The sequence below is a fragment of the Petaurus breviceps genome, unplaced genomic scaffold (assembly GCF_028583685.1).
Source record: "Petaurus breviceps papuanus isolate PSGF00001 unplaced genomic scaffold, PetGlider_PUasm1.0 185, whole genome shotgun sequence".
Lineage (NCBI taxonomy): Eukaryota > Metazoa > Chordata > Mammalia > Diprotodontia > Petauridae > Petaurus > Petaurus breviceps.
This window is the reverse complement of record NW_027185797.1, coordinates 38,308,560-38,319,715: the sequence shown is the minus strand read 5'-3', so window position 1 is coordinate 38,319,715 and position 11,156 is coordinate 38,308,560. Positions and strand designations below refer to the sequence as shown.

Below are 11,156 nucleotides of genomic sequence, written 5' to 3'. Positions count from 1 at the left end.
GGGCAAAGAGATGATGTGAACCTACATGTCTCACATCCATGTGTCCATTCCAGACCTCTCTCAAAGCCCCAAGCCCACGTCTCTACCAGCTTGTAAAGTGTTGGAAATCAATATGACCCAAAGTGAACTCATCATTCTGCCCCCAAATCTGGCTCTCTTCCCAGAATTCCTGTTTCTCTTGATGGCACCACCTTCCTCCCAGACATTTGGGCTCCAAATCTCAAGGCCACCTTTTGCTCTTCCTTTTCTCTCCTTGACCATAGCAAATCAATATGTTCACCCTATCACCCTACCACTTCCACACCTCTCCCATTCATTCCCTTCTCTCCACTCCTAGGGTCACAGCCTGAGGTCGGGCCTTCATCACTCCTCAACTAGTCCCCTAACTCGAATCCACACTCCTTTCCTAGAGGCTCCAAAGGCACAGGTTTGACTCTTTTGGGTCTTTAGACAATACTCCTCAAGGGCTCCCAATGGTTTCTAAGGGAAAACAGCAGACCCTCAGGCTGGCCCTCCACAATCTGCCTGCCATCTACCTTTCCAGCTGTATGTTTTATGGCTCCTATTCATGTACTCTAAGTCCCATTCAAACAGGACAGTCATTCTCCCACCTGGTCTTGCCTTTTCCTACCTCCATGCATTCAGGAACACCTGTTCTCCTTATTGCTGGACACTGAGAGGCATCTCTTCCTTCAAGGCTCAGCTCAGAATGCTCCTTTCTGTCCTCGCCCAGATGAAAGATGGCATCTCTTCATCCTCATATTTTCCAAGCTTCTTTGCCTAGTGGCAGCTAGCTGGCATCGTGGATGCGAGAGAGTGCAAATGTTGCCTTAGATGACAAACCATTTCACTCCTGTCTGCCTCAGCTTCCCCATCTTCAAAATGGGGATGATGACAGCACCTCCCTTGTTGTAAGGGTCGAATGAGACGACATGTGTAAAGCTCTGTCTAAATGCCAGCCATTATTTTTGTCTGGAGCTGCCTTCCTCACCCATCATGCTATTCATCATACACTTATCTCCTGATGTGTCTATACCTCCCAGTGGAACAGAAACTCCTTGAGGGCAGGGACTGTGGGCATTGTCAAGCCCTCTGTGTAACCCAAGTCCCAAAGCCCTTTGGCATGCAGACACCCTGGTCCTCCAAGAGCACGCCACCTCCCCCTCACTGCTGGGAGCTTGGGTGCTCAGCACATTCACAGCTCCTTGTATCTGTACTCCTCCAGAAGCTCCTTGAGGGCAGGGGCTTTATCTTCTGCTTGTGCTTATATTCTCAGTGCTTAGCACCATGCTCAGCACAAAGTAAGGGCTTAATAAAGGCTCACTGGCTTCTGCCTGAAGTGTAGGCAGGACTGGAGAACTGGTGGAGAGGCCTTTTGCCTTTACAGCGTTGGTGACTGACGAAATTTAGAAATGAACCAAATGTTATTTAAATGTTAACCAACATTTATGACAATCCATGGATGCAGTGATAACGTACACACCTAATGAGCAATGTGTGACCCAAGGCCCAAGCAGCTCTGATCCCATGGACTGCCCCACCAGCTGGCTTCTGGCCAAGCTCCCATTCTTCTGCAGCTGACTTTCATGATGACACTGCCCTGCTCACACGAGGCCTCTCCCAGGGATGCTGGTGTATTGTCTCCCTCTGTGGCTGGTCTCCAGTGTCTGTCCGTAGGTGTTGGTGTGTGGTCTCTCAGTCAGACTGTGAGCCCCTGGAGGGCAGGGACTGGCTTTTGTCTCTTCTTGTATTCCTAGCTCTTAGCCCACTACAAAGTAGGTGCTCAGTAAATGTCTCTTGACTGCAGTGGCGGCTCCTCTTTTGACCCAAGGATCATAGACAGGACTGTGAACACAGAGTTGAAGGGCCCTTAGACTCATTGAGTCCAGCCTCCTCATTTGACAGAGGGAGAAATCGAGTCCCAGGGAAATGAGTGACCTGCCAAAGATCACAAGAGGCAGAAGCAGCCTCAACAGGGTATTTGTGGCTTCTCTTGGACTGAGGACGAGCTGCCCAACACAGCTCGGCCAGGAGTGACCTAGGCTCCTGAGGAGGATGTCCAGCCAGTGTCTGAAGGCAGGGTGGCCTCTTCTCCTTCTTGCTTTTCTCAGGGCCCCAAGGAAGGACCCCCATTCTTCCTGGTCCTGGCCTGGCCAGACCCTCTCACCCTTGGCAGAAGCCAAGCAGTGCCTCCCCTCTTGTTTTTCCTGGATGCTTGTAGTATTAGTGCCCAGCCTGGGGGCCTCCAAATCTGGGACATGGTCAGAATCTGGGCACAGAGAGAGAGGCATCAACCTCAGGGCAAGGGAAGCAGCTCAGAAGAAGTTCCCTGCCCCTTTGTGAGAGGCCTGCATGTTTACCCATTCAGTAATCTGACAAATGTTCGTTGCTCAGGGCCCTCTTCTTTAGTTGAGGTCTAATTTTCTAACATTCAGTCTGTGAATCTGTGTTCCTCAGGTCACAGGATCTCAAAGCACCTATACAGAGCTGCCTGGGATTGGTCAAAGGATTACAGGGTTTGGAGATGGAAGGGACCTCTGAATGATCTATCCCAAGGCCCTAATTTTACAAAGAAGCAAACTGAGTCCCAGAGAGGCCTTGTCCAAGGTCACACAGCTAGTCAGTAAGAGATTTGGGATTAGAAACCAGGCCCTCTGACTTTAATCCCACATTCTTTCTAATGTGTCACTCTGGGACTTAGTCAAGGCCACCCAGCAAGGGCCTTATCAGGTCCTATCTGACAATGACCAACTGTGTCACTGCAAAGATGTGAAGATCCAAGCTTGTGGCTACCCAGCACATCACAGAGTTGACTCGGATCCACAGCTCTCCAATCTCAGCCAAGGGGTCTTCTTGGATTGGGTCTACCTTTTAATTCTAGAACCTTAAACTTTTTATCATTAAAATAACAAGGGTTCTGTACACAGGGAGTGAGGAGAGGATACTCGACAGACAAATTAGAAAGAATTTGTCCTCAGCTCATCAGTCAACCCTATTTGTGCCCCTCTAATTGGAAGGGCTGGCAGAAGACACAGCCCCATCCTCTAGAGCAGGGGTGGGGAACCTGGAGTACCAATACTGTATCTTAGCTGGATATCATTTCTATGCTATGGTTGAATAAACTTTCTTTGTTAAAGCTTATAGAGTCTAGGAGTGTCTCATTTCATTCCAATCTTGAATCTGAACCTGGTCTCAGCCAGGACTGGCCCAGAATACTGGGAGACCTTGGGCAAGTCATTCCCTCTCTGGTCCCAACTGTGGGCAATGGAGCTGGACAGAAGGAAGGGGGGAGGTACATAGGTATTAGATACTTGGTGGTGGAAGATTTCTTCCCCACGGGGCAGTGCATTTGTGCCCGTGGGAGGGAGGGAGTCTCCATTATCTGAGGATCCTCAAGAACAGAAGGTGGTGGTCCTCGCTTCTCTAGGGATCTAAGGGTCCCGAGCTCAAGACTTCTGCAGTTTTGTGGTGTGGGACTCAAAGATAACAGAGCTTATTGTATTGAGGTTCTGTGGGTCCCAAATTCAAGCATTTATTCACTAAATAACCTTTGATTAAATGCCAACTGGGTGCCAAAGGTTTGTTGTTTATGCTCATTGCCCATTTTGCCATTCCTTTTCGGGGGGCTAGGGAGAGGTAAATAGCAAAAAGAAAAGGAGACATGACCTTCATAACAATGTAATTTTTCATAACAAAGCAGCAATGCTGGTCCCATTTTGCATTTTACTTTTATCCCCTCTCTGGCAGAAAGTGGGCAGCAAGAAAACACAAAAGGAGCTACACAAGAAAGACCCTAACATCCCTGATAACCATGAGGGGGCAGTCACTGATCCGGAGCGAGATATCCTGGAGAGTGAAGTTGGGGGGCCTCGGGAAGCACTGCCATCAATAAGACTGGTGGAAGAGAAGAGATGCCAGCTGAGCTATTTAAAATCCAGAAAAATGATGCTATTAAACTCAAAAGGCCAGCAAACTTGGAAAACTCAGCAGTGGCCACTGGATTAGAAAAGACCAGTTTATGTTGCAATCCTAAAGAAGACAATGCCAAGGAATGTTCAAATTACCAAAGAACTGTGCTCATTTCACAGGCCAGCAAGGGTATGCTTAAGACTCTGTAAGCTGGGCTTCAGCAGCCTGTGAATGGAGAATTACCAGAAGAGTGGGTTGGCTTTTGAAGAAGCAGAAGAACTAGAGACCAAATTGCCAACATTTACTAGATTATAGAGAAAACAAGACAGTTAGAGAAAGCATTTACTTCTGCTTCAGTGACAACACTAAAGCCTTTGCCTGTGTGGATAACAACAAATGTGACAAATTCTCAGAGAGATGGGAGTGCCGAATCATCTTACTTGGCTCCTGAGGAACCTGTGTGTAGGTCTAGAAGCAACAGTTAAACCAAATATGGAACCACTGATTGGTTTAAGATTTGAAATTGAACACAAGGCTGTATGTACATTGTCACCTTGTTTATTTAACTTATATGCAGAGTAGTCATGTGAAATGCCAGGATGGATGAACCAAAAGCCAGAATTAAGATTGCTAGGAGATGTATCAACAATCTCAGACACACAGATGATACCACTCTGATGGTAGAAAGTGAAGAAGAATTAAGAAACCTTTTGCTGAGCATGAAAGAAGAGAATGCAAATCTGGTTTGAAGCTTAACAACAAAAAACCCCCAACATCTTGGCAACTGGTCCCATAACTTCCTGGCAAATAGAGGGAGAAGGAATGGAAGCAGTGTCATATTCTATACTTCTGGGTTCAAAGATCATTGTAGATGGTGCCTGCAGCCATGAAATTAAGAGACATTTGCTCCCTGGAATGAACCCTATGGTAAATCTGGACACCACACTACAAAGCAGAGACATTGCCTTGCTAACAAAGGTCCATACAGTTGAAACTATGGGTTTTCCAGTAGTAATATAGGGCTGTGAGAGTTGGACTATAAGGAAAGCTGAATGCCACAGAACTGACACTTTTGAAAGGTAGTGCTGGAGAGGACTTTTGAGTGTCCCTTGGACAATGAAATCAAATCAGTCAATACTTAGAGAAATTAATCCAGGTTTTTTTAGTTTGGCCACATAATGAGAAGATGGGACTCATGGGAAAAGACCATGATGGTGGGAAAGATTGGAGGCAAAAGGAGAAGGGGATGGCAGAGGATGAGATGGACAGATCACTTTCAGGTTTGCAATACCCCAAGTTTAGGATGAGGGGAGTCTGAGTGCCTGGTCACGTCCCCAAGAGAAGTTAGAAAGAGGAGCAGCCTTAGGGGTAGACCTAGTTTGAGGTTCTGTGGAGACATACAGAAGGAGATGTGCTGTAAGTAGGGCCAGGCCTGCTGGGCAACCCTGAGGCCTGAGGCATGGTTTTTCTCCACCACCATTGGCTTGAGCCCCCACAAATTACTCCTCCCCCTATTGTTAGGGGGCCAGTGACTAGTATTCCAGTTACGCTGAACAATTTAACATAGGCTTTTGCAAAGGGAATTTTTTTTTTTACTTCAAAGACATAGTAACAAGGAACTGTAAAATTGAAAATTGATTTTAATTCTATCATTATGGTTTAGTCAAGCTAGATTTAATATTCCCCTCCTTTGAAAGTTTCACTCAGGTAACCTCAAGTCACCTGAGTTACAATTCTTATCTTGTAACTTGTATCGCTGCCCTTGTAACTTCACACACCACCCACATTGTGGGAAAAGATCAGGCTCAATCTAAATTGTTGTGGACTCCTCCCATAGCTGTGGACTACTCCCATCTTGTCTTATCTTTGCCTGGTGATCTTGGGAGTGGGGGGTTTATAAAGAGAGGTCCAAGAGATGGTAACATCAAAATGAGATGGGGGGGGGGTTACTTTCTGGCCTTTCAGAATAAGACTCATCTCTGCAGCTTGAAATTTTGTCCTAGCATCTTGCTCACTGCTATGAAACACCTTGCCACACCTCAGCCTCACTGACATTCTCAGTTCTCACTGGAGGTCGCCATTCACCCGCGCTATTAGTGGGTTCATTCTCTTGGAGTTCTATATCGAAGTTTGCCAATCCCTCTGGGGCAGCCACTGCCCTCCATCACCCAGCTCTCTGAGAGAGGAGGCTCAAATCTTAGCTCAGTGCCTCCATGACTCTGGGCCCACTAAGCTGCTGTCCAGAGTGCTGGATCAATGCTCCAATAGTTCATTCCCCCCAATCTCTCCTTGATCTTGGGAGCACTCATGGGGCTGGTGGCCACATCTGGCCTGGATTGTGACTCCCATATTTTTAAGGCTTGCTGCTCCCAAATAAGTGGGAAACTGCTCCTCAGACCTAGAACAGAAAAGAACAAAGAAAAAGGCCCAGAGATCAAGGCTGGTGTCTTGGGACCCAATAACCACCACACTCACCATGCTGTGAATAAAGCAAATGGAGGTAGCTGGAGCTTGCTGAGGCCTGGCCTCTGGATACACTAGCAGGCCTGAAGAAGGCTCTTCCTGACCCTGTGGCCTGGTCAGCCCGAGGGAACCAGTCACAGAATGACCATGTACCATCTGTTCTCTGGCCCCCCCAGAGCTCCCTCATTTCTCAGGTTCTCCATGTTGCATCAGCTGAGTAAGCTGAAGGAGTCTGGGCACATACAAACCAGACCACCATCATAGCAGTCGGAGACAGGGCATGGAGGCCTAGAGAGACAGATTTGGCGGTCAGAGTGCACAGACATTCATCAGAGGTCTACTGTGTGCCGGGCACTGTGCTTGGTCAATGTTAGAGGTGATAACAGAAACCACAGAAATGATGGAGAAGGCAGAGAATGTGGAGAGACTAACTTCAAGGACAGACCCATCGGGAAGCCCGAGACTTGGAGGATTTGAAGCTAATGATGAGTCGGTCAAGGAGACAGAGGCAGACTGCTCAGAGGGGCAGAAGTGTGGGAGAGGAGTATCAGAAGAGCCACGGGAAGAAAAGCCACCCATTACTCTGTGCAAGGTCCTAGGGGACAGTATCCAGAAGAAGGGGGCGCCAACTGTGCGTGCCAATGCTGCAGAGCAGTCAACAGAAGGATAAGGAGTGAAGAGGCGGGCGACTTCAGAGAGGGACTTTCAGGGGGCTGGTGAGGGCACAGAGACAGGGCCATGTCTAGTCTGTCTCCACTGGTGTGAGCACCTCTCTCTTCCCCTAAGTGACAGGACCCTGCTTCCCTCCTCGGTTTCCTAGTCAGAGCCCTCTGAATCGCTAGGTTTCTGAAGTCACCATAGCCTGCCTTGATGACCAGATGTTTTCCATATGGAGATGAGGGGGGCTGAGTCCAGAGAAGCCAATCCTCATGTTACCTATCCTTTCTGGGTTATGGCTAAGGACACCTCCTTTGCATGATTGTTCAATGACTTGTGAGTCCCACCTCATTGAGTCCCGCCATTGAACATGAGCTACAGGGTGCTGGCATTGGGCTTTCCCCAGCACTCAGATAGAATGTGAGCCTTGTGAGAACAGGGAACACTTGATTTTTGTCCTTGAATCACTAGTGGCTTGTTCAGTGGCTGGTACATTGTCAGGGTCTGATAAATGCTTGGTGATTGATGGACAGTAAGGAAGTGGAGGCACGGGAGTACAGATGACTCTTTCTAGCAGTCTGGCTATGACAAAGAGGAGCTGGATGGTGGTAGAAAGGTTTTTAGGTTGAAGAAGTCTTATGCTTGTTCACAGGCTGAAGAAGAGAAGCCAGGGGACAGGGAGAGACTGAAGAGAACAAGGACCTAAGGGAATCCGGAGGGATGGGAGGACAGCTGTCTAATTGTAGAGGTCAGTGTGAACAAAGGAGAGGACAAAGTCATGGAATCAGAACATCAGAGTCAGGAACTTAGAACCCAGAATGTTAGGCTGGGAGAGACCTTGGAATGTGGAATGTCAGGGCTGGGGGCAAAATTCAGCATGTTGGAGGTCAGAGCTGGGAGGGGCCTTAGAAAATCATTTACCAAATAAAATCTTAAATTCTCAATCCTGGCACCCAGAGCCCCCCACAATCCAGCCTGCCTGTCCAATCTTCTTTCTTACCATTCCCTTCACACAGGGCATCTTCCCTCTGAGCCAGGCTGCTTTCCACCTCTACTCTCACCGGCTCATGATCCTTTGCTTATACTCCCCATTATGTCTGGAATAGCCATTCCCCTTCCCCCACACCTAGGACCTCCTTATCTTCTTTCAAGACCCAGCTCAGGGGATGCCTTCTCCAAGAAACAATGAAAAAACCCACTGGCTTTGGAGTTGGATCCTGGTGCTTCCATTGACTCACTGTGTGACCTTGGAGAAATCATTTCATCTCTCTGGCCTCTGCTTCCTTATCCATAGGAAGAAGAAGCTGAGCTAAGAAGACCTCCAAGAGCCCCTTAAAGATCCAAATCTAGGCTCTTATGATGAGGATAGTCAACTAGGTGGGGCAGTTGGCCTGGAGTCTGAAAGACCTGAGTTCAAATCCAGCCCCAGACACTAGCTTGGTGACCTTGGCAAGTCGCTTCCCCCTGTTTGCCCTAGTCTCCCCATCTGTAAAATGGGGACGCTGGAGAAGGCAATGCAAACCCCATCCAGTACCTCTGCCAAGAAATCCTCAAATGGGGCCAGGGAGAGTGGGACAAGACTGAAATGACTGAACAACAACCCACGACGAGTTGTTTTCTGGGGTGTCACCTCAGCCCAGGTCTAGGATTCCATCCAAGGAGACGCCCGGAGGCAGCAGGACGTGGCCTCAGGAAGCCCCGGGGGGTCACTCCCTGCCGTAACGTGGGGAGGGGTTCTACAAAGCCGCCGAGCTGCAAGGATGAGAGCTTCCGGACTCCGCAGCATTGCTGTCATTGCGTCATTACGGACCGGACCGTGACCGAGCCTGCGCTACTGTTGTGAGTAATTAACGGGACCGCAGACTTGACAGTTTCAGCTCCATTCAGCCCCTCCCATCCCACTTCCCGGCTCCACCTGCCATCCCCTCCCGCAGCCTGGAGGCTGCTTGAGGCCCCAGTCCGTGGCCCACTTTCTTGGCCTCCTTCGTATTCAGCAGGCACTCAATAAATGCTCCCTTCGCCTAACTGAGGGCTAGAGACGAGATGAACCTTCAGGACTCATTTCACAGAGGGGGAAACTGAGGTCCAAGGAGGGCTCTGACCTGGGATGCCCAGGGAATTAGTGGCAGAGCCGGAATTCGAACCCAGGTCTCCTAACACCGCGCACAGGTTCCTTCCACTACAACACGCAGCCTTTGACAACTGAGGGTCTACCCTACAGCACCACAAAGCTTGGCAGTCTGGGGCTCAGGAGGAATTAGATTAAGGGATCTCTAAGCGCCCTTCCCGCTCTGACGTCAACTTCCGGGGAGAAGTCAGACACGCCCATGCCGAGGTTCTGCTCCTGGCAGCAAGTACCTGGGGTTCTCAGAGAAGCAGGGCGGAGCGCGCATTCTCAGTCCCTACCGATGACGTCATCGAGCCACTCCTGGAGACCGGCCTCCTAAGGGGTCGAGTGTCGTTACCGTATATCACCTCCCATTGGCAGAATGTGCTGCAGTCGGTGGGTCGCTAGGGGCAACGACCAATGCAATTTTAGAGATCGATTAGGAGGGGGCGGGCCCAGCTCGGTTGCTAGGATGCCAAGTTGCAGTGGCCCTCCCCTTCTCCCTCCGCCCCTCTACGGAAAGCGGGCCAGCTAGAGAGAAGGCCCCTTTCTCCTTTGGCCAATAGAGGAGAAGGGGCAGGTCCCTGACTACCAGGGCCAATGGGCGCGCGGCGCCTCGTGCGGACTGGCCAATGGTCGTCCAGAAACCCCTGCAAAGTTGCTTGGGAGACCCCCCCCCCCTTCTTCTTGTGGCTCTGCCCCTCCCCCGCCCCGCCCCACTCCCTTCCCTTCCCTTCCCTTCCCTCAGCTCGGCTCTGCTGCCGAAGCCTGACGGGAGCGGGACGGAGCCAAGATGGCGGCGGCCGACGGCGACGACTCGCTCTACCCCATCGCAGTGCTCATCGACGAGCTCCGTAACGAGGACGTCCAGGTCCGGGCCGGGACCGGGGACCGGGGGAGCCGGGACTGCGGGCGGCGCGGGCGGCTGGCTCGGAGTTCTTGGCATCTAAGGGCTGGGGGGGGGGTGGGGGGGTGGGGGAGGGAAAGCGGGCCAATCAGCGCCCGCGTCGCTTGTCTCGCGCCGCCGTGGCCCGCTGAGACAGCATCCCTGATTGGACAGCGGTGCCGCTGGGGAGGGGGCTCCCGGCCCGGGAACCCCGGACCAAGCTGGTCTGTCAGGGGGCGGGGGCACGGGCGCGGGGTGGGGGGGCCTCCCACCCCCCCGGCTGCCTCCGGCGCCTCTGATTGGTCGGCACTTCTGGTTCTCACGGCGCCCAGGGGGCCGCCTGATTGGCCCACTGCGCGAAAGGCGCCTCCTGATTCGCTCTGGGCTCGGACGGAAAGCGGTGGGGGGACCCTTGTAGGTTAATACTGGGGAGCGGTCCCTGCAAGGGGCGGGGCTTAGCTTCCCTGAAGTACCTAATTGGTGGCTTGAGGATTAAATCCCCAGCTGGGCCCGTGCTCTGGAGGGGCCCTCGGCCGCGACGCTTTTTCGGGGCCCCCGTTTCTCCACCTTGACTCCCCTCCAATCCTTATTCAAGGCTATGACCCTTGGGAGAGAAAGTACCCTCTGGGGGTGGTGCTTAACGGGGAGCCGAGCCAATCGCCGAAGAGAGCCCGCCCCCTGGGCAGTTTTCCATTGGCGGGAGGGGACAGTCAGGTCGAGGCTCAGAGGCCCAGTTTGGGCTCCAGGCCCCTCCGCACCTTCCCTGGTCTGTGGGCCAGCTGGGACCCCGATATGGGCTTCTTGGGCCGGGAATGCAGCAACCAGGGTTCTCTTTCCGGCCTTGGCCCTGGATTTACCACTGCATGACCTTGGGGAAGTCACGGCCTCCCTCTGGGTCTCAGTTTCCCCATCTGTACGATGGGGCTCAATCTTCAATCCATGACATAACCTTCCCTTCGGGTCCCTCTCCTGCTGAGGCTGTAGTGCGCCCCCCCCCATGTGTGGGACCCCAGAGGAAAGAAGTGCCCGAGGGAGAAGGAAATGGGGGGGGAGGTGCAGGGGAGGCCTCCCTAGGACGTGGTGTAGACTTGATGGGTAGGAATTCATGGGGTGAAGGAGAGCAAGGAGGTTATT

The 11,156-nt window shown here is 51.5% G+C and overlaps 1 protein-coding gene across 3 annotated transcripts in view; it reads left to right on the top strand.

Annotated features, from left to right (window-relative positions):
• The window catches only part of LOC138161883 (serine/threonine-protein phosphatase 2A 65 kDa regulatory subunit A alpha isoform), a 454,863-nt gene that overhangs the window by 412,334 nt on the left and 31,373 nt on the right, over positions 1-11,156 (top strand). The window contains exon 2 of one of the 3 annotated variants that reach the window (XM_069088915.1): positions 9,883-10,007. In XM_069088915.1, the coding sequence (XP_068945016.1) occupies positions 9,930-10,007 (78 nt within the window). In that variant the 5' untranslated portion in view covers positions 9,883-9,929. Of the gene's footprint in view, positions 1-9,838; positions 10,008-11,156 lie in introns of those variants that run through there. The other 2 variants (XM_069088914.1, XM_069088916.1) reach the window with 2 other exon arrangements.